At 38.8% G+C, this 22,880-nt stretch overlaps 2 protein-coding genes across 3 annotated transcripts in view; one reads left to right on the forward strand and one right to left on the reverse strand.

Moving 5' to 3' along the window:
• ITPK1 (inositol-tetrakisphosphate 1-kinase) overlaps positions 1–22,880 on the forward strand; it is a 461,734-nt gene that overhangs the window by 156,607 nt on the left and 282,247 nt on the right. The gene's annotated exons all lie outside the window — the stretch shown is intronic.
• The window catches only part of UNC79 (unc-79 subunit of NALCN channel complex), a 98,728-nt gene that overhangs the window by 40,444 nt on the left and 35,404 nt on the right, over positions 1–22,880 (reverse strand). Inside the window, exons 23-34 of one of the 2 annotated variants that reach the window (XM_088539697.1) lie at positions 22,162–22,319; positions 21,628–21,809; positions 20,902–21,103; positions 18,843–19,022; positions 17,890–17,955; positions 15,538–15,824; positions 12,233–12,415; positions 11,256–11,418; positions 8,208–8,357; positions 5,706–6,926; positions 3,370–3,477; positions 129–245 (exon numbers count right to left, since the gene is read on the reverse strand). In XM_088539697.1, the coding sequence (XP_088395823.1) occupies positions 129–245; positions 3,370–3,477; positions 5,706–6,926; positions 8,208–8,357; positions 11,256–11,418; positions 12,233–12,415; positions 15,538–15,824; positions 17,890–17,955; positions 18,843–19,022; positions 20,902–21,103; positions 21,628–21,809; positions 22,162–22,319 (3,017 nt within the window). Of the gene's footprint in view, positions 1–128; positions 246–3,369; positions 3,478–5,705; positions 6,927–8,207; positions 8,361–11,255; positions 11,419–12,232; positions 12,416–15,537; positions 15,825–17,889; positions 17,956–18,842; positions 19,023–20,901; positions 21,104–21,627; positions 21,810–22,161; positions 22,320–22,880 lie in introns of both variants that reach the window. The other variant, XM_088539696.1, reaches the window with a different exon arrangement.

A 22,880-nucleotide genomic window follows, 5' to 3' on the forward strand; every position in this document is an offset into this window, starting at 1 on the left:
TCTGCTTTTGACCTGAGCTTGATCATTTCTCCCCAATGGCAGAACAGAAATACTTTTTTAATATTGATTGATAGAAAGAATAATTGTTTTAAGGGAATAGAAATAAAGAACAGAGAAATGCAGCTCACCAGTATCCCAAGTGCTGATATTGTGGGGAGCACTAGACTGGTGTTCCAGCTGTCTCTTCATTAGCTGGTTCATTGTCAGAGCTCCCAAAGAGCCTCTTTTCATTTGTCTGAACTGAGCTGCAAGTCAGAAATGCAAGAGTTCAGGGGCTCACACAACATGTAAAACTACTCTCATTTCCTGATCTTACCAATCAGAAAAAGATAAAAACTGACAGGACATGAACTGCTTGCTATGAAGGATCTTGCTCAAGGCAGTATGCACTTCTCACACAACTATATGGGGTGAAATTCTGGCCCCAGTTATATATGTCGTAAATTACTTGGATCCAGGATCTCGCTCACTGTGCCAATTGTCAGTGCCTTTTCGTCACCATGTCATGAAAGCTCTTCAAAACACAAGGTATCTGTGAGGCATAAGACACCACCACAAAGCTCCCATACTGACAGGTGATAGATATACACTTGAATCTCACTTGCACGCAACATGCTGAGTAAGGGAGGTCAGTCTTCACCCAACAAAGTATGGAGGAGTACTCGGTCCTTGCTTATTGGAGAAAAAAAAATGTTCACTGACTGCAAACCCTCAGCACCTTCCATGGATAAGGCAATCTGAACAGGCCTCCTGAACAGCCACCACTCAAACACCTCTGCAGAGAGGTCTTCACCTTTAGAACTTTCAGTGCTCTACCTATTCTTCTCTACCTAATCCTTAAATGAGAATTACTCTGTGTTTTCATGTATATATCTTAGTGGACAAGGCTCCCAGAACTTATAATTTGGGACTGCTATTGTCAAGTATTTTTTCTCAGTGCTTAAATGTAGGAAGCAACAGGTCATACAACACTCCTGACTTTCCTACTTTTCTCTCCTTTCATAGGAGAGGTTATATTGAACGAACATAACTCACTTCACCAGTTGAGTCTGAAAATGTTCTTCTACCAGTGAAGCCAAAATCATTCTTCACAGCATTAAGACAGTCTTAGAGCTCAGACATGGTGTGTGAGACGGTGCTTACAAGAATTTCCATGAAGCAAAGCTTTGGGTTTTGCTGCCTTAAGTATATGTTTAAGTGCTTTCCTGAATGCTTTGAATATTTCATTAAAGCAAGGGTAACAAAACAAAATTTTCTTCTTACTATCATTTTAATCTACAGCTACATCCAGCGTCATTTAAAAACAGTATTAACGTAACGTCAGATAGTTTAATTCTAAAATACCTAGTAATAATTAGCTAAGCTCTGAAAATAAATCCACTCTTTCACCTTATTAACTACCAACAGGGACAAACGACAACTTTCCAAAAGGTTTGAGGGGTTCAATGTTTTGTTCCTAAACTGTGTCTATTCATTTTCTAAATGAAAGTTTCAAATTCAGAGAAAGCTGAAAATTCCCTAACAAAACAAATAAAGGCACAGAACAGTTATAAGCACAATGATGAATTTCAGTGGAAATCTGCACACTGAAACAATTTTATTAGAAGTATTTTAAGTTTTCCCTCATTATATCCTTTCGCTGCATCAGAGTACATTTTAACTCTATTTTTAGCCCAAGTACAATAAACTCCTCCAACCCTGCTGCAAAGCAGTTCTTGTATAACTGAGCCAAACCAAATTCAATGTTTGACTTTATTTTGCAGCTGTCTTTCATAGCAAATTAGGAGTAAAATATAATTTTCATCGTTTCCAGGGCAAGGATTTTAAATAGATGCTTTATCACTTTACTAAGCACAGAATTTCCTGATGAAAGAACAGCAATTAACGTTAGAACTGACAAGACTGCTTGGAGTGCAGATGACTGTCAAAATCAAGAAAATTATCTCCTTGAATTTTCTTAACAGCTTTTATGATTCTAATTAAAACTTTTTCATGCATATTTCACATTATCAGGCTACTGTTGAGCATGTTTAGATTCCCAGGGTTATTTACCTGATTGTTCAAGGACAGCTATGATTTCAAACACTGAAAAAAAAAATCCCAAATCAAAAAACCTACAAAGTTGCAAGCCTTGGAGACATACTGGAGCCAGGCTGGTTCCTGCAGAACAGCATGTGACTTTTCATATCTAGTACTGGCCAGAGAGAGGGGGAGGAAAGTTTTACTTTAGCTTTTCTTGATAGGAAACCTAACAGCCATAAAAGGATAGAGAACTTTCATATATTAGTTGGTGATTTTTTACATGTCGGCTTGCGGTATGATCATTCATTCTTCCATTTCTGTTGAATTCTCTACACAGAAAACGCAGCCCTATGACAACTGTTTGATGACATGTGTTTTCTGTGGCCACGCACTGGCTATACAAACAATGTCACCTATTTGTGTTATGGGAAGTGGCTTGTGTGCACAACCCTAATCATTGCTTATTATACTAACTACTGTAAAGGCACATAGTAAAAGACCAAAAATATTTCAATCTAAATAGACAAGAGATAAAAGGAAATTATTGAGGAACATGGAGAGAAGCATAGCCACAAAGAATTTAGATTATATATGATGCTGCGACCATTCCAGAGTCCCTATACTGGAATTTACAGCAACATCTAGCATTCAGGAAAACCAGGCAGAGACACATCCTAACTAGCACTCCTTCAGCTGCTTTTAAATTGCATCTGGGTCATTAGGTGGCCAGAAAATGCTCACCTCAGACTATGAGAGGCACCTCCCACATGATGCTTGTGGTAAACCTGGAGAGGGAACCTCCATTCTGAGTCCTTATCTGGCATTTGCACAATAACATTGTCCTTTAACAGGCCAGTTACCGCTTCGACCAAAATCAGCAGATACTGCATTTCAAGCACATAACTTTTCTGAAAGTCTCATTCAGTGAGACTACTGAGCTGAGCCAGCAGCTCACTGTTGTCACCATTTCCCCTCCTTTTTCTATCAGCAACAGACAGATGTTCCCCAAACGACCCTCTGTACTTCTGAAGCACTATCCAGATGGACAAGCTGTTTTGGATTCCGTGCAGGTGTTTCAAGAAGTCTCTCCTTTTAGCCGCTGCCTTCCCTAAATCAGGAAAACCACCCTTGTCAAGTTTGCCAAACCACAATAGAAAATTTCGCAGCCACGTGCTGCTAACATCCTTCTGACCACCCGAGATAACAGATCTAACCCCAATACCCAACACGGCTGTATTTCCAAGTATTCAAAGCATTCAGAAGGAGGAATTTCTCAGGAATTATATATACACTTGATTTGCAAGTGCAGCAATTGAGACACATTCCTCAAAGTAGCAGCAAACTTACTTGATATGGAAGAGTGACTACTTGTCTCTGGCACTCCTGCTTCAAGGGTTGGTGCAGAGGATGACTCTCTGGGCATTTCCAGAGTGGAAAGTCCTTTTGCAGCAGGATCTGCATATGAAAAAGATGCTTAAATTCTCAGGATTTAGAATCAATAAATATTTTCCATCAGTTTTAAAACGATTCAGTGTATGGTAATTACCAAAGAAGCACAGGAGTCTATTTAAATCACAATTCAAAGGAGTCTTGTATATATGACTCTTAAAGTTCAGAATTAATAAATAATTTGATTTCAATCCCACTCAGAGAGTGATCATTAGAATCACCAACATGGAAATAAGAGATGCTCACAAATGTAGAATTAGTTTAAGTGACAGATTAGCATATTTTAAACATTTAATTCCAGCAGTTTTCAGTCAAAAGGTTGCTCACCTAGCAGCTGATCATGACAATTCAAAAAATAGAAAGACACAATAAGAAATATACTATTTAAGCTGCTTTTTTTATTTTATGATAACAGATATTGTCAATACGGAAAGAATAAAGCAAAATAAATATTCAAGTATTTTTGTCTGATTTCAACATACCTAATACAAAATGACTATGGATTTGTGCTGTAAAAAGTCTTATGCAGGAAATGTTGCACTGCAGAATTGTTCACTTGAAGAAACAACCCATTAGGATATTTAATTCATGATCAGAAGCCTTTCTAAACCATATGCAAAAATAATAGGCTGTCTAAGCTAGAGTAAGACTTCAAAATCGTTACAGGTAAATTATAATGGTGATTATAAGGCTATATAAATGAATAGCAATAAGTATGTTCTCAAATAAACTAAACAACAAGGATAAACAAAACTTATAAAGAGAGAAATTAAACTGCCTAAATCATCAAATTACCTAGTTACTGAACTGCCTCTGTCGACATATAACATCTATGAATACTTAGTCAGTGCAAATGGAAGAACTTCTTTACTGTGAGGGTGATAGAGCCCTGGAACAGGCTGCCCAGAGAGGTTGTGGAGTCTCCTTCTCTGGAGATCTTCCAAACCTGCCTGGATGCCACCCTGTGCCACGTGCTCTAGGTGTCCCTGCTGGAGCAGGGGGCTGGACTAGATGATCTCTAGAGGCCCCTTCCAACCTGAACCACTCTGTGATTCTCTGAATGGTTTATGCTCCTCTTGGATGACAGCTGTATGTAACATCTATCACACAAGTAAATGCTCTAATTCTGGGTTCCAGGTGGTGTGTCAGAACACAGCTCCAAGTATGTTAGCAAACTTAGATATGAAAACTACTCCTTTCTGATGTATGGGTCAAAAAAGCATTTTGAGTATAAACATGCTGTTCTGTTATGGTCATTATTCTCTAATAACTTATGTGGAAGGTTCAAAAGCACTTGCTTTTTATTTGTTTTACAAAGCTGCAGAGTTTCTTAGCTTACTGGAACCAGTGGGATGTGAGGCCTCAAACATAAAGAGAACAGCATAATTATGATCACTGAATGATTTGTCCATGCAAAATTGGTAGATCAATTTATGAATTGCAGTGAGAAATTTTAATATGGTTCCCTCCAAAATGATTAAGAAAGAAGGGAAGGCCAAGAATACATAAAAATTACCCTTCACTTTACTGGCAACAAAGAATTGAAGCGTGAGGAATGTTTTCATATTAATAGCAAAAGTGATTGACAAAATTTCGATAAATGAAATATCCTTAAAAAATAAGTCACAGAAGTCAGAAGTGACAAGTCAGCAGGACACACTTCTTGAAATCATTTTTAAACACATTTTAAACACATCCAATTGTCCAACTGGCATCTGAACACACAGTTAAAATACACTGCTTTTTACCTGAAAAACTAAAACTAAGTAAAAAAATCCTGTACTGAAACAACCCGCTCTAACTAGGGATTCAGAGAAATATTGTATGTTTTTCCCAATAAACTGTGCTTGAACTTTAAATCCTTAACAAACACAAGCCTTGCAAACTTTGTAAATATCCATGTATAAAGGAGGTCAAAGGATTCTTTAGTGTATAAAAACTAAATATGGGCAAATCTCTGATCCTGAAGGCAAACTGCAGTTAACTCCATTTGCTCTTAGATCTGGAGAAGTCTGCAAGTTTTACCCTTTATGATCCAATTTGCTTTCTACTGCTTTGTGTCTGCAGAAGAAAAACTCAAGTCCAAAAACACCACACACAAAAGATAAATAGTGTAGCATGGACTAGATTAACACGTTTTAAGGATAAAAGGCACAGGTGGGACAATTTTTGTCTGTTGCTAAAAGCTTCACACCATATTAAGCCTTTGGATGTGTGTCAGTGGTTGAGCTCACCTGCCTCCTTCTGCTCTCCCAGCTTATCTAGGATGTTAAAGGAAATGTCCAAGTATTCTCTCTGAATAGCACTCACAGCAATCTTCCTCTGCTTCCTCTGGCGGGGAACAATCTGAATCTTAAATTCAGACTCCTCAGCCTCCTCTTCTTGTTTCTGCTCCATGTTTTGTTCAGTGTCAGACTCTGCATTGGTGTCAAGTTTGTCACTTTCTATTTGGTTTTCGGAATCCTCAGGAACTTTAATAAGGACAGTTTTGACATTTGGGCTTGGCATTGCTCCACTAGGTCTAATTTCCTCCACACTGAATTCAGAGTTATCATCAAGGGACATTTCTGGGAGGGCAAATGACTTCTGCAGCAGGTCCCTTTTCTGTTTCAGTGTTAGTGAGTTCCCACAGGACACATCCTGAAGTTCCCCTGGCTTAGCTAAATCTGAAGAGTCCTTTTGACCTCTGGGAGAAGTGGAAAGGCTGTCCTCTTTTCCTGTGGAAGCACTGCTGCTTGCATCCTTGGAACCAAAGTCTTTGGAGCAATCTTCAATGCTGAACTGGACCAGAGGAGTTGTGCTGAGGCTGAGCGCAGACGCGTTTATCGGAGTTGAGGGTGACGACACAGCAGTTTTGCCAGAGACCTCCTCGTTTAACTGGTTTGTTGCATCTTCTTCATCACTCTCCACTATTCTGAGGGGAGGAAGTGGTTCAAAGACTAGAGAATCACTGTCTGAAGTAGAGAGCACTGAATGCTTTTCAGGACCTGATGTTGAGTCAGAGGACAAATCTATCAGATCCAAATCCTCTTTGGGACCAGAAGGTTTAACAGGAGAATCCACTTTCACTTCATAGGTTTCCATGCAATTTAACCTGACTTCTGGTATGACAGGTCGTCTTATTTCCTGAAAGCACTCTGTAGGGGGGGGTGTTTCCTGTGTTTCTGCATTTTCAGCTTTGGTGGAAGAGTTCTGCCGAGGTCGTCCATAATCATTCTGTCTGTGCATGGTGTATGCAGCAGGGACAGGTGGTTTTTCTAAGTCACATCGGTCTATGCAGGACTTCCTACGATGTTCATCTAATGTAAACAACAGGGAGTCTGCATTCCCTATATCAAGAGATTTTTGTTTTAGAGAGCGCAGTTTTTTTTTCTGTATGCTTTCTTCTCTCACGCACCGCAGAATACTGTCTTGTAAGGCCCCCGTCTCTCTATATTCAGCCAGCTCTATTTCACCTGATTGAAACAGAAAGAGCTGATACTATCTCAGTTGAAGACTTTTGGCAGGTATTTGCATTTTCGCCTCACAATTTAACACATAACTGGCATTTCAGATAGAAACGCAGTACTAGTTACGCATCAGTCAAAATTGCGGAAGATTTGTTTTACCCTCTGAGCCACATTACATATATTTTTACAACAAACAACAGAAGCACCACTGTATAAGTAATTCTCCTCATCCCGGACAGGTGTACCCTGAAGAGAGTCCACATAATCTTATGCATCAGATAGAAGATGGCACAGAACAGTAATTTCTGCATCTATCTGGGATGGCTGCATTATGCATGAGAGGTGGAAAAAGAAATGAGTTACACAGATAACCTCAAATAGTTTTGAACATAATTATAATTGAATTGTAAATCCTATTGTAACCGAATTTAATTATGGCTTTGTGCACCATGTATATTAGACCACATTTATGTGTTTCTATTCGTAGCAGCACAGGTAGTTTTAACCAGGGTGCTTTAAATCCAAGCAGCAAGGGTAGCAATAGCAGTGCGGATGTGGCAGCACAAACGGTCCAGAAAATTATTCCTCCAGAAATTTAGTTGCTAGCCTCTGGTGGGGTTTATCTCATCATATAGTCATAGCTTCCCATTCTAGTGGGAGAAAAGTGAGCACACTGTTGCTATCATTGGACTTCTAATCTGCCATATGAAAATTTTAAAAGACCATAATTTTCATGACATGTATTCAAGTAACATACAGTATTCCCGATCATTATGAGACCCATATTTCAAAATAGTCCACATAACAATCACTGTGTGTAAAAGTAGCAGCAAGAAAAGCTGTTTGTTTGCAGGTGTTTGTTCTAGTCAGAATGTTTTTCTCCACATTCAAAGATTTGCAAGAAAATAAAAAAAAAAGGTGGGAAGTATTGGATGCTTTAATTTCTAGGGTGTTCATTTCAGAATTCTAAATCTGTAAACAGAACTCTTCTCTATTTTTGGAAAACAGCAATTGATACATTTATTTAAAGAAAAGCTAGCAAATTTGTTGCAACAAAAATAACTTGTCCTAAAATTCCACATAATGAAAAAGCCAATTTCTACATACAAAAAGAATACAAGAAAAAGATTATAACAAATCTTCTTAACAAACTTTCTGATATTCAAAAGTTTTCAGAAAACAACTGCTGGTTTTACATGTTTTAATGTGCATGAAGTTAAAAAAAAATGTGATAGATTGAACCTAACATGTATTTTTGCATGAGTTTATGTTGATAAAAATTCATACTTCTCTGAGCATTCATCTCAACTGGTTGATATTTCACCATTTTGCTCCCACCAATTCTTTTCAGTCTTGCAAAGAAAGTTTGAGACTCTTTATTGCAAGGTCCGGTTGGTGTATCATGAATATCAGATTCATCAAAAACACTGTCTTCCTCTGCTGGAGAGAGAAAAAATGTTAATACTTTTGAGAGAATGCAGTTTCTTAAATGAAAAACAGTCTACGTAACAAATTCTCAGCTAGTTTAAATTAACTTTGAATTGCAAAAAAGAAGAATCATCTGACACTTGTAAGGAACTGTGTATCCCAAGCATATCCTTGCCATTCTTGTTACATTTTGATTTTTTTTCTAGGTCCGAAAAGACAACATTAAATTGAAAAATGGGATGCCACGCAACAGAAGTGTGCCAAAGCTTTTATCATTCTAATCTGTTTTTTCTACTAATAAGACAACAGATTCTTTAGGAAGAAGAAAAACAGTAAATCTGGACACTGACTTTATTATACAACTGACCATAGTGCTCAATGAAAATTAGTACATTGAAAGACATAGGAATTAGTACAAGAATTGCCAAGTGAGTAATGAACTAGCAAAACAGAAAAGTAGAAAAAGGGGAAGGAGTCCACTTGTGGAGTTCTACAAGAGTTTTAGGACAAGTTTAAACATCTTAATGAGTCACTTGGAAAGCGTGTTATTAAATCTGTAATATAAAATAAGACCAATAAGAGGAGGATCAGAATAACAACCAAGACAGACAATCTAAGGAAACAAATATCAGTAATAGAATGAGACCTAACGATGAATAATTATTGATATAGGATGTAATAACAAAACATTATGTTCCAATTTGAGACCTTGCAGTTGGAAATGGCAAAGAAGAAAGATTCAAGTCTATTCATCCAAACATTTAGTATATATTCCTAATATGAAATGACTATAAATAAAAAAAAGAAAAATGCAAGACTGTCGTGTCTTGTGAGGTGTCTGAAAGGAAACAAGAAACATTACTATGGTATTATAGAATAAAGCATTCATCTTAAGAGAAGAAACTAAAAGAGTTTGTCTTGTTTATTCCAGTAAACAAACACTGAGAGGGAATGTGTTTGTGTCTAGGAATGAAGACAAGAAAAGCCTAAGAGTTACAATGGCTTAAAAATGAAGACATAAACCTTAGATTAAAATAATTTATTTTGCGATTGGTGGAAAATTTCTAATCAATATGAAATTATGGAACAGCCACCTAAAAGCACCAAGGATTTGAAACCCAAATGTCAAGATGAAACCAGAAAATTAACAAATCAGTTGATAATACAGATTTCTGCAGGGACTGGACTTAATAAGCTTGGAGATCATTTTTAGTTCTGTGTGATTGAAGTTCTTCAAGTAAACAAAATACATGGTCTTTGTTCTGTTGGATATTGTTTCATTGAGCAAAGAGCAGCAAAAGAGAAAAGGTACTGACATGCATAAATGGACAGAATGCTCCTTGTATTCTTCTTCGGGAAGAACAGTTTGCTGCTCACTAGGAAGAGCGTTTGAAAGGAGGACATAAATAACAAATGACTAGAAGGTAGCTGTAGTTTAACATGAAAAGAACCTTTTAAGCTTTGCTCAGATAAATGTATAACAACATTTATTTAGGGAGGTGATCCTGCCCCTCTACTCAGCCCTAGTGAGGTCGCGTCTGGAGTATTGTGTCCAGTTTTGGGCCCCACAGTATAAGAGGGATGTGGAGCTTCTGGAGAGAGTCCAGTGCAGGGCTACAAGGATGATCAGGGGCCTGGAACATCTGCCCTATGAGGAGAGGCTGAGGGAGCTGGGCCTGTTCAGCCTGGAGAAGAGAAGGCTGAGAGGGGATCTGATCAGTGTCTAGAAGTACCTCAAGGGAGGGAGTGCAGAGGATGGTGCTGGTCTCTTTTCAGTGGTGGCCTAGAGGACTAGAGGAAATGGCCGGAAACTGAAGCACCAAAAGTTCCACAGGAACTTAAGGAAAAATTTCTTGACAGTGAGGGTGACAGAGCACTGGAACAGGCTGCCCAGAGAGGTTGTGGAGTCTCCTTCTCTGGAGATCTTCCAAACCCGCTTGGACGCAGTCCTGTGCCACGTGCTCTAGGTGACCCTGCGTGTGCAGGGGGGTTGGACTGGATGATCTCTAGAGGTCCCTTCCAACCCTAAGCATTCTATGATTCTATGATTCTATGATAATAAACTTTGCATTTGTAGGGAGAATCACATTCAGTGACATGCATTACTTCTCAGGACGTAAACGTAATAGCTCACAACATCACAGTACCTTTGTTATAGCTGGCAAACATATACAGAAAAGTTAATAATCAGACACGCATTTGAAGGGTGGAAGCATCCTCCTCTGCCCTTAGACATCTACATCATACATGTTTGTATCTAAGCTAGGTCAGCTCCAGCTCCTTTCACAATCAGAAAAATAACATAGACTGAACTATCATTTTCATATTTCAATATCTAGTGTCTGCTATTATACATGTTACTATAAGCTATGTAATATATAGAATTCATTATTCTACCATCTGCTTTGGGACGAAGTTATATGCACTTAAAAGCACTGTTTTTTCCTCTTAACTCTGACTGGATTCTAGACAGCTGGGGCATACAGATGTATGTATCTGCACTCAGTCAGATGAAATCCACTCCCAATATCTGAAAATAGCTGCAGCATGCTCACAGGTTGATTTTATCTCCTGTGTGTGGGTATGATTAACCATCATCAAATTTTCAGGCAATTTGAATTTGCAATTCATTAAAAAAAAAAACTAAAGACTAGCCAGGCATGGTGTCTGAACTAGTGAGTCTTCGTTTCACTTGCTCCAAGTTAGGCTGCTCTGCTATGTGCAGCCTCCAGACATATAGCTCGTTCCTCCTCCTGTTGATAGCGATAGTTGGTCACATGAACCACATCTTGTTTTCATTCTGAGACCTCTGTTCTAAACTCTCACCACACTTACCGTTTATCTGCAACAGTGAGACTTAATGAACTAAATTAAAGAATATCACAAAAGTTAGAGTGTTTAAAATACCTTTTTCCTTTTCACTGTATCGGCTTATGTTACTGTTGTCACTATACAAAGGGCCAGCAGTTGCATGGGGCTTGCAGCTGTGATACTGAGCATTGAGGGTATTGACTGTGATGTGGATTAGGTGAAGTACAATCTTGCTGATTTCACAGTCTCTGTAGGGGTACTGTTCAGTGAAAGAGAAGAACTTCAGCTTAAAAACTAACTTTGGATAAACATTTAGGCAGTATAAGAGAAAAATGACAAGAATATTGTCAGCTGGATGCCCTTTGCCTTACTTTGATCTTACATTTCTAAACACATCGTGAGAAGCAGGACTGTTTCCAGCTTCGTACAGATGCTTATTACATAGTTTCCTTGTCTTTTTAATTACAAAACCAATTATTAACAGTTATTGCAAAAGGTTATATCAGAACTGATCTCCAAATACTGTTTCAATCTACATATTAACATTTACTACCAGTGTTTCTACTTCCTTGCACAGCCTATATGCCAGCCAGAACTTTGTTAAACATTTCAAAAGAATTCACATCATCTTTGCATGTAAATACATGGTATTGTAATAACACTCTCTAAAAGCAGCACTTAGCTAAGGAATACAGATGTTAAGCTGACCCACCCTATTTAAAGGTTTTTCAACTTTTTAAAATCAGTTCTAAGTTACACAGAACACTATCTATGACCTTTTCTGTCTATCAGTCTTTGGAACTTTATACAGTATTTTCCCATTTTCAAATACATATTTTTCTTTCTCAGATAATTGAATGAAGACAACAACAGACAGCAAGAAGAACATGTCACTAGCACAGATGAAAGTGTAAACTACTCCAGACAAATTAAATACATACAGTAAGAAAATCAAAAAAGAGAAAGTCTTTGTAGTGCCTTTCATTTGCAGTAATTTGGGTGCTCTATCTCTAATAAACTTCACTTTGAAGTGTGAATTAGAAGGCGGATGGCATCTTTTTAAAGCCACTCACCTTATAAAGAATGACAAGTAAAGCCTTTAACCACATCTGCCGAATGTGAGGCTTGAGGGACCAAAGGGAGCAGCGAGGAGGCTGCTGAAAGTAATGTCTTAGCTGAGGGCAAGTGCAGTATTTCAACACCTGCACCACCAAAGGAAGAAGGTGCTTTCCAAGGTTGATGTTATAGTCCATCACCTGAAAAGAACAGTAGCACAGGAGTTAGTCCACAGTGCTGACACCGAAAGGCAAAGTATCTAACACAGTTTAGATGTTAGTTAAGTGAAAATAAGCCTATTTTTAAGGCAGTCTCACTATTAAGTAGAAACTTGCCTGCTTGCCAGTTTGTAACAAGCGTGCTGCATGTGTTCCTTCCTAGTGAAACTGTTGGTTTGATACTTACCATTGCAAAAAGACACACCTGACAGTATCTGCAAGCTCCATCCCAGAAGACCTACCCAAAAGGTAGGCATCAACACTAATTCCAAAGCCTTTTCAAAGGTCTTTCTGGGAGTGAATTCAGCCAGGCACAACTGTCTGAAATGTACACAACTGCCAATCTGCAAACGTACCCAAGCGAGGCGCTCAGCGGGGCCCAGCTGATGGAACTCTGCAGTTCAGCTGTGCAAGAGCTAAGCGGAGTGAAAAGGGGGCTCTTGCAAGGCAACAAACTAACTAAACTGACTGTTTCATGGCTTCTTGTAACCGTACAAACAGTAACTGTTGAACTGTAAACAAAATATAGGCATATTTCTCATTTAAATACTCTCCTTGTACTGAAATCTTTCAGTACCTTTTATTCCACGACAGAATTATTATTCAAAACATTTTATATCACTTCTATCTTTGAAAGTTAATGTACTTCACATGGCCACTGCCAATTATGAAAAGGGAAAATAGGTTCACACATTAGTTCTGTGACTTAAAAAAACTACTCTTTGGCACCTACTCAATGCTATAAAACACTTCTCAAAACTGTTTTGTGCTATGAAATTAAACAATGCTTAGAAAAGTCATATTTTAGATAGACATTCAAAATAAAGCAGAAGAAGATGTGTTCTAAAAAGTGTTTTGTCTGGCACAGTCTGTATTGCCACATTGATTGGAACATCTGCATAATAAATTCTGCTCGAATAGCATTGTATTATAGCATAGTTTGATCACGCCTCAATAGACAAAACCATATTATAGCATATCCCATATTTAATAAGCATAAACAATTGTGAGACTTTGAAAATTAATTATCACTTCAGATTCTCATTAATTTCTCACCCATCTTGCAACATTAGCTGTTTTTTCTTAAGCCACATATTCTGGAATCATGTAATCAGCCAAGAAGCCAACTCTTTATTCTAGTAAACGTAATTAGGTTGAGAGAAGATAAGAAGTTGTGAGGAAAGCCTAAACATTTAACTCCTGAAGGACCAATAAATAAAGCTAATAAAATATATGCAGGCCTAGAACATGTTCTTCACGGTGGTGTTGCTACAGCCAGGTTGCTCTTGGCTAGCCATAAGCCCTGCCTCCGTCATGAAATTTGAAGAGCAACATCCCACTTGGTGCCTACGTCACAGGCTTCAGTCCTGCCATTTACCTAGAGTGTAGGCATAAATTCTCACTGACGTGCCACAGCTGTGTTTTCTATTGACACTGCATTGCTAATTTTCATTATTTGATGACTAGAGATTACATGATATCCAGAGGGATGTAACAGCAGAGGTATCAAACAGCAGCACATCTCCTAAAATCCATCACCTCCCATGATTTTCAGTTTGAATGCACTTCGTACTTGATCAGGAGCCCTGTAGATCTAAGTGGACACAAACACAGCTTTTCATCCACATCATCCATTTCCTTCCCAGCTGTATACCTCCTTTTGGATTTTTGTTAGAACATGGGGACAAGCCTAATTTGCAAACTCAAAATGCATCCTTCCTGAACAGGCTGATGAAGAATTTCACAGAGAAAAAACTAGTTCAGTGTGCAACTGTCTCAGATTTTCCTGCTGTGTGCACAGAGGTAAAGAGATGAATCCTGTGCCTATCCCTGTAGGGTTGCCCTGTTGATCAGATGGCTCATCCCCACTAACACGGCCCTGCCATACAATACCCTGTGCCCGCAGGCTGAGCTGTGGTTACACAGGTGGTTCCAAGTCACCCACACAAGGGAGACAGAGCCCTGCCTTTACACAGTGCATCCTGTAATGCAGACACACCTTCAGCTGAGTAGAAACATTTGTTAAAATGTCGTAGGCAGATGGGGAAGAAATGAGCTACAAAACATGAGCAGAACTCAGCCTGGGATCTGGAACAGAGTACTGCACTAGTAGGTTCTCCCTCAGACAGGACTGTACAATATTGCCACCACGTGGGGCAATAATGAACTGACTTCAAGCAGCAAAACATTTATACATATATTGCTAAAAAAGAAAAAAAAAAGTCAGCTATCCTCAAATACTCAGATTTTATGACGTGAAATGTAAACAGAAGTTTTTGATAATGTTTTCTTGAACAGATCATTACAAGTTTGCAATTAAAATCAAAGGACCAGCTAGTTAGTCCAGCCCCAATGTCTGCAGAGCTAACAGTGGAAAGCAGCTAGATATGACCCGGGGGAGGCACAGGGGGTTGGAATTGTTATCTTCATTACAACGAGAGTGTAATGACACGTAACATTACAGGAAAGGTAAGGGCAGCTTTGAGCAATGTTTGAACTTTACAACAAGTATTTTAAGAGTCTGGCAGGTATCTAAAGTAATAATACTCTCTTCTCCCCCACTGTAATCCTATGGGATACTGCAGTGAGGAGAAAGTGGAATTATTGAATTGATGAAGCTTCTTCATCATGAACAATAAGTATTCTGTGCAATGTTTTTCAGCATCACAAAAAAAGACTCTTTCAGTAAGAATCAAGCCTCAAAAAATGCTTGTGGTATAAAAAAAAACCTGACATCCTTAATTTAAAGGAGGAGAAAGAAGGCGGGGGAAAGAAGGAGGAGTACAAGGCAAGTGCCCAAAGCCATTTATCACAGCTCTATACATTTTACGAAACAGGTATCACTCACCAAGAAAGGGAAAAAAGAAATTCCTGGTACGCTCTAAGGAATGAGGACAGTTTCCTGCAAAGTGAGGGATGTCAGAAAGCTTACAGATTATTCACAAAGGAAACAGGCAAGGGCCCAGGATACCCAGGTATTTTCTGCCCTCTTCATCCTGTCATTTCAAACTGCAAACTTGGCCATTTCCAACAGCCATTCAACCGCCATCTCAAGCACAGGTAAAGAGAAAGAGCTGCAAAAGGCAGTAAGGGCCTTCACCTACTTGTGCTATTCCAGCGATAAAGGCATTAAAGCACGTTGAAACGCGCATTTTCTGTGGGGCAATCATGAAGCAGCCTTCCTGCTGATCATAGCCCAGCAGCACGTACAGGTGACGCTTCACCGTGTTGAAGGCCTTGGCGCTGCTGATGTCCGACTCGGCGCTGCTCTCATCCTTCGCCATGAACTTCATGAGCACGGTGATCAGCTGGTGGACCGTCTGGTGATCAATCCCAGCATCTTCCGGCAGCAGATCCTTTACTGTATTATCATTCTCTGGGGAGGGTTGGCCTACCAGTACAACAGAAACACCGGTGTTATTCTGCCCATTTTTGTTTTCTCATGTTTAATAAAGCTGCTGATCTTCCCGTCCCAGTACATCTCTGCCAAACTGAGCAACCATTCTTTCATATCAATGTGAATTAAAAGCAAAGTAAATTCCATGGCCACCAAATTCTCATCTAGAATAGCTTTCATACTTTCTCAGCAAATATTTGTGGACATAAGTCTTTTCGTTTTCATTCCCCAGACTGTTAAAGATTTTTTACAGTGTTTCCATGTACTTTTAGAACTGTTTATTATTATCAGACTCCTTTAGTATTTGCTTTTAGAAGTATCATCTTCTATCTCACCCTAGTGTAAGTCTTTTTATATTGCTAAAGATCATTAATGCTTAGCAGTTCTTAAAGTTCTGTGCTATACTAAAAATAGCACCTGAATTCACAAAGAGTAATTTCACACACGAGTGTATCAGGTTCTTTTTTATTAATGATGAAGACGTGAATGGCTACAGTGCAGTAACTAATGACAAATGATCTGTTAAGCAGTAGTTTAGATAAAATACTTCTCTAAAATGCACTTTCAGTAGAAAAAATAACAAAGAAGGAAAAATGCTCTTTGGGACAACATCAAAAAGAGGAGACACTTGAAATTTAAGTTCTTAAATACACCATTAAATTAATTTGTTCATAAAATACCATTACCACTAATCGGGTAATAACTTTGAGTGTTAGTAAAATTTATTCTAAGAAATTTTCTGTTCTGTGGTTAAAATTTTGTTTAATGACAAATAACTGTGAAATTTTAATTAGTAGTAGTAAGTGCTGCACAGGAAGAGAGGAAAAAGCATTTGCCTTCTGTTTTTCAAAGCATTTATGATAAATCTAAAGCACACTTTCAGACTTCTTCGTATCAGTGATTACAAGGTACTTAAAACTTTTATATATATGTATATACACATATTTAATCTACGCATTTTACTGAAAATGGAAATTTCCTGTTCAGATAATTACCCAAACCTGAAAACTCAGGTTTTAAAATAGAAAACATGTCTAATAAAATCACAATGGTTGAGAATGTCTAATGTGAGACTGACGCTTCCCATGTAACCTTAACCTTGACAGAATCATACTACTAAATAAAGAACAATCATTCTGTCTCATATCTGCTCTTCACATCTTTATTTCATTTGCTTTTTCTATGACACTGTGACAATATGCATATATGTTCTGTAAGGATGGGTTGATTACCAGCTCTCTATGGACTGATATGATGGGGCAACAAACAGTGTTAATTCAGATACTCTCCTAATCCATTTTTCATCTCAAAAGCTGGTGCCTATGTGGGCAAAACATACTCCTGTTCAACCCAGTGTACCCAGTAAACTGTGAATTTGTGTCTGTTGAGAATATTGCAAGCCCTGAAGAAAGAAATGAAAAGATCTGAAACTGAGATTTTCACTTCCAGATGTTCAGTGTATACAGGGCTCAAGCAGAGCAAGAAATGTCAGCACTGATCATTATTTAGAGATTACATACTTACTTGGGCCCTGCTGATCTAGCTATTCAAAAAATGGTTGACAGAGGGGCTGCATCTTCACAAAATGTTGTCAGTAAATAAAAGCTGGATGGATGACTATAATAAACTCAGGGTGGCTATAAGTATACAGATGAAACAACTGCAACTTATAGTACCTCCATTCAAAAAACTTTTGTTTACTCGTGCTTTCACTTGAAGGTGAAAGATGAACCTGATCATAGGTTACTCACTGGGTCAGCACACTTAGGATTTACTAATTCCTATAGGAAATGAAACACAGCAGGGTGAAACATTAGTAGAACAACTGACTTCTCTGGATAATTTCCCCAGGCCTGAAGTACTATTTACAATGAGGGGCAGTTTTCAATACAGAACTAGAATAAAAAAAAAGTTTTTATCTAGAATTAAAAAAAAGTAATAAAAGTTTACACTTTGTAGAAATATCTTGCCGAAGTTTACCTTCTGAGTTTGCAAGAAAGCCATGACTAGTGCCTTGTTTTTTCCTGTTCCATCAGAACATCCCCCTTTTCTAACCTACCTGGTGTTTGGTCTGGTGTCCCACCAAGGGCTGGAGCAGACTGCTCATGTCTGGTCAAGCTGACAGCTTAAAGAAAAAAACAAAACAAAACAAAACAAAAAACACCACAATAACAACAAACAAAAGAACAGCTCGGTTTACATAAGCAGCATATACCATATCAGCATATATTCATATATTCACCATATATGCATTCATTTACTCATGCACTGTTGTCAGGCAGTGAGTGTAACTGTTCAAAACATGTCACTTTTGTGCTCTATAGATTTTATGCACTGTGTTCTCTAATTCTAGTTTTCTTCATCATTCAGTTTTGCTGGTACAAGAGTCAACACACAGGAACATCTGTGCAGAATCAGAAGCTGATTGAGAAGGATTACATATAAGTCCCAAAATATGGTGTCATCTGGTTTGGAAAAAAGGAATTACCTCAGTAACTTTAGCAGTTCATTAGTACCCAAGATTGAATGCTGTTGTAAGGATAGGAGCAATGTCTGGGGTCCAATTTGAATGCTAGACTAATGAGCATTTGTAAAATTCTCGAAATGAGAATAGTTAAGTTTTACTTTTGCTTGGGAATTATCTGTATAGCTCTCCATACAGACCTATGATTTTCCAGAGTAATTGTTCTGTGAATGATATATCTATTTTATACAAGATTACTGTGTATTAGCCACAATAAAAAAGTAAGATCTGTCTATCAACTAGCCTTAGAACATTTTGTTCTGGTATTTTAAATAAAGAGAGCATAGACCTAATGTTTGTCTATGTTCTTCGTCAAACTCACTGACACTAACTTGACATTATTCAAACAATGTCCAAGTCAGTCAGAAACCTAAATTTGCTTTCCCAGCTGGATAAATACTGACAATTCCAATGAGTTCCCAATAATAGGATACAATCCTAAGGGAGAAGATACAGGTGTGTCACAAAAATATAAATAGATACTCAACGAATTTTGGTGGTTAAGGTTTCTGGAAGGGAGAGCGCTCTCTTTGACTCCACTGGTCCCTTCACACTGTCCCTCAGGGAACGCACACTCTTCTGACGATTACGTGCGAAACGAGCCCTCTTGATCTTCCACATTGCTGCATCACTGAGGTTGGCGACATTTGTCCGGACAGCAGTGATAGCTTTGCAAATGCAATTGACCAAGTTAGGATTCATTCCACAGCACGGCAAGGCCCTAATGCTGCCAAGTGCCACGTGCAAATGGGCCCCAGGTCCCATTGAAGTCAAGAACGCTTCATACAGGTTCAAGGGGTCCATCTGCAAGGAACTCATTCGCATGCGTTCAGTCTAGAACCTGTAAAACCCCAAACCACATAAGTGTGCTAAAAAGAAATAAATAAATAAATTGCTGTTCCTTCTTTATTTAGAGATTGGACAAAACTGGACTCTCGAACTCAAAACCTGACCTTGAGAGTAAGGGAGTATAGGGTGCCCTCTATTTAAAATGGCAGAAGCTTCAAAAGTTTGGATTACATCTAGTGCACTCATATCAAAACGTTGCCTTTAGTTCTACCTCAAATGGAAATTCTGTCCTGCCTATATCTATCATCCTGATCTGAACAGAGTTTTCAAAATCCTGTGAGTATGGTTATACTTTTCCAGTATTGTTGCCAGTAGCATCAGTGCATCTATCTCAAGGGAGACACTGAAGTTTTTCTATATTCATGCCTGTGGCACATTCGAAGCCTTGGAATTTTATTACCTGAGTCACCAAAGCTGGTGACTCCATCTTTTGAACCACTTATAGAAAGGACAAAGAGAAAGGTAATTTGAAAAGTATCTTATGTGTTTCAAAAATTAAATGCTCTCAAATATTTTTACTTAAAGATGTGGCCCTACACCTGCAACTAGAGGGGCTATCAACCACTGCTGAGATTGCCTTCTCAGGACACAGCAATAGAATCATAGAATCACAGAATGGTTAAGGTTGGAAGGGACCTCTAGAGATCATCTAGTCCAACCCGCCCTGCACACGCAGGGTCACCTAGAGCACGTGGCACAGGACTGCGTCCAAGGGAGTTTTGAAAATCTCCAGAGAAGGAGACTCCACAACGTCTCTTGGCAACCTGTTCCAGTGCTCTGTCACCCTCACTGGTAAGAAATTTTTCCTTAAGAGCTCCAATCTTTGGGCCAAGCTAACCATATAATAGGGGGAAAATATGTTTGCAGCTCCATCCATTTTCTAGATGCATGCAGCAGCATCACCTGGGCTTTTTTATGCACTGGACTTCACGCAAGTGCAAGAGGAGTCATTAGGCTGTTGATGGAGCAGATGCTATCCAGACAGCTGTTCCCCATCTCCTCCAAGCAAGTCAGATGCAAACAGAACTGGCTCATGGCCACCACTTGAGTGAGAAAACTTGTAATTATTCAGCATGTTAAACAAGCATGCACAGGTTGTTATTTTAGTGCCTCCCTCCCCAGTGAATGGAAAGAGATATGAAACCTCATCAAGAAACAAAATATGGACAGTACAAACATTTACAGAAGTTCGTTACCAGTCCCTGCCAGAACAGTTAACCAAGACGCTGCTCGGTGCCAAATATCTCATGTCATGTCCCATGCATCTTTTGTGCTTTGGGGAACATGCAGTTCCTAGGCCTGGGATCATACCTTCCCCTGGCTTTTACAGAACTGGGTCAGGCATAATCTAGCCCTTTGGGAATAGTAATGTTAACAACCTAAGAACTACAAAGGAACAAATAGGTTAATGTAGGTTGAAGCTGATTCATAATAGAACCAGATCATGTTTCAGCAGGGCTGGGAATCACATTCTAGTGAGGTAAAAACACAGTGCCCAGATTTGCAGTGGAATATATCCTAATCTCCATTTGGGTAGTCAAAAAGTGTTTACTTTGAGTTATTCTCTTTTGGCCTGAAAGATTAGTTAGTTCCATCAAGTTTATGCAGGTGAGGCCTATATACCTCTCATACCCTTGCAGACAGCTGAAATTCCAGCAGCTGATAAAAGGCGATTAAAATTATTTGGTTTCTGCTTACTTGTTGGGAAAGGGAATTCTTTGTTGCAGTCCAGATGAAGCTGTGCTTCCAGAGACAGGGTCTCAAAGCGATTCACAAAGAACTCCCAGCTCAAAGCTGGGATGTCTGCCTTTAGAAAATGAAGTAGCAAAAGCTTACTAAGAATTGTGGGCCTGTCCTTAACAACTGTGTCAAACTGGAAATCAAGGCAGAGGCAGAGACCCTGTGTAGAGAGGAAAAAAAAATAGAACTGAGATAAGACGACTTCTGTGCTTTTAAAGCTATGGGATGTCAAAGATCACAAGTTCCATCAACTATTACAGGACAGAGGTTTAGCTTTTTTTTTCTAGCGCTCTCAAACAGGAGCAATGTTATCAATATCAGCAGAAAAGTAAGTAAGGTGAATTCACCACAAGATGGTGAATTTTGTACATTGATTTTGAAGAATACAAAGGCATATACAAAATTCGGCCTGAGCATTTGGTTCGCACAATCACAATTTAACAACATTTACAGCAACAGTTCAAATGCCACAGTAATCTTTTGAAACCAAAGTTGGGGTTAGGACAGTATCATTTCCTACGGCTATTTTGTGTTTTTGTCAATTATCACAATTCAAAAGACCTGTCTTATGACTTATTAATAGTGATGATGATACTATACACCTGAATCCCCCTGAACTCTGGGTCAAAATTCTGTTTCCTGTTTGAGCTTTCCTATTTTTTTTGTCTCATATAATGAGTATACCTGTAAGGCAGGCCTCTTTATGGTGTCTAGTAGTAGTCCAGCTCTTGTAGCTACTGCTGGGTTGACATCTTCCACAGCAGTCAGGAAACAGCAGAATGCATGAGCCAAAGAATACTTCAGTAGGTGGTTTTTTGTCACAGAGTGAATATCCAAAAACCTGCACAACACAGCCACCTTCTCCACTGCAGCAGCCACACCGTGAGACAAAGTAAATGTTCATTTTAGTTTAGACAACTTCTTTATGTCCTGATTAAAACGCAGATATTTTTAGGAGATGCATATCAAAAAGCGAAAACAAAAAACAGCTGGCAAATATGACTATGAATTTGATCTTATTTTAATTATCCAGAATGTCTCATGTTCTCCTCTATTCTTCTGCCTTTTTATGATATGGTATCTTGCTATGGTAAACTATCTCCAAAACTCCCCAAACCAGCAAAAAGATAACCACCAATTACAGTTCTCCTCACTTATAGTTGGGAAAGCTCTACGCCTTCAGCAAAGCAACAAACATCCTGCAATTCCCAAGCCTACCTGCTTCAAATCTCATCTTCCAATCTTTGCTGTTGAAATTGCTGTTTATGATTGTCCAGAAAATGTCAGCTCCATGGGGAAGTGAAAGTGCATGGAGAAGAAGTGGAACTGCCAGGGAAGAAAGCTGAGAGAACTCAGACTTCACAACTCCCCATAAGCTGCAGAAAGCAAAAACAGCAAGTCTGCTTATAAAAGCAATCCTTTGGCATCCTTTCTTCTAAATGGCCAAACTGTGCTGGGCAACATGCTCTTCATGACAGCCTCTATGAGCCATCCTAAGCATTCATGTGAACCCTACAGTTGCTGGTAGGAGAACACTTACTGACTGCAAAACAACTAGTGCAGAATACCAAGATGTGCATGACATCCTGCCCCTAGTAGTGATGCTTTTGCATCTGCTTATAGTTTGTTGGCCCCCTATGGCTCCATACAGTTTCCAAGAATAAGTCTGAGTTGTAGATTGCGCTACAAAGTGTCTGAAAGCATTAGTATTAGAGTCCATAACTGGCTCAAAATGCTATGTCTTTGAACTTCAGACTATCTTCTGAAGCTATTTCCAACCTAATTTATTCTGTTATTCTGTAATTTTATGGTTCTAGAATCTTTTTCTAGCAAAAATGCTACCTACAAAAGGCCTGAAGGAGAAGCTCAGTGAGTTCAAATCTTATCCCCCTTATAGCAAAACATCTCAAATAGACACAGCAGAAAGAACTGAGCAA

The sequence above is a fragment of the Tinamus guttatus genome, unplaced genomic scaffold (assembly GCF_059628265.1).
Source record: "Tinamus guttatus ecotype Peru unplaced genomic scaffold, ASM5962826v1 Tinamus_guttatus_pri_ptg000048l, whole genome shotgun sequence".
Classification (NCBI taxonomy): domain Eukaryota; kingdom Metazoa; phylum Chordata; class Aves; order Tinamiformes; family Tinamidae; genus Tinamus; species Tinamus guttatus.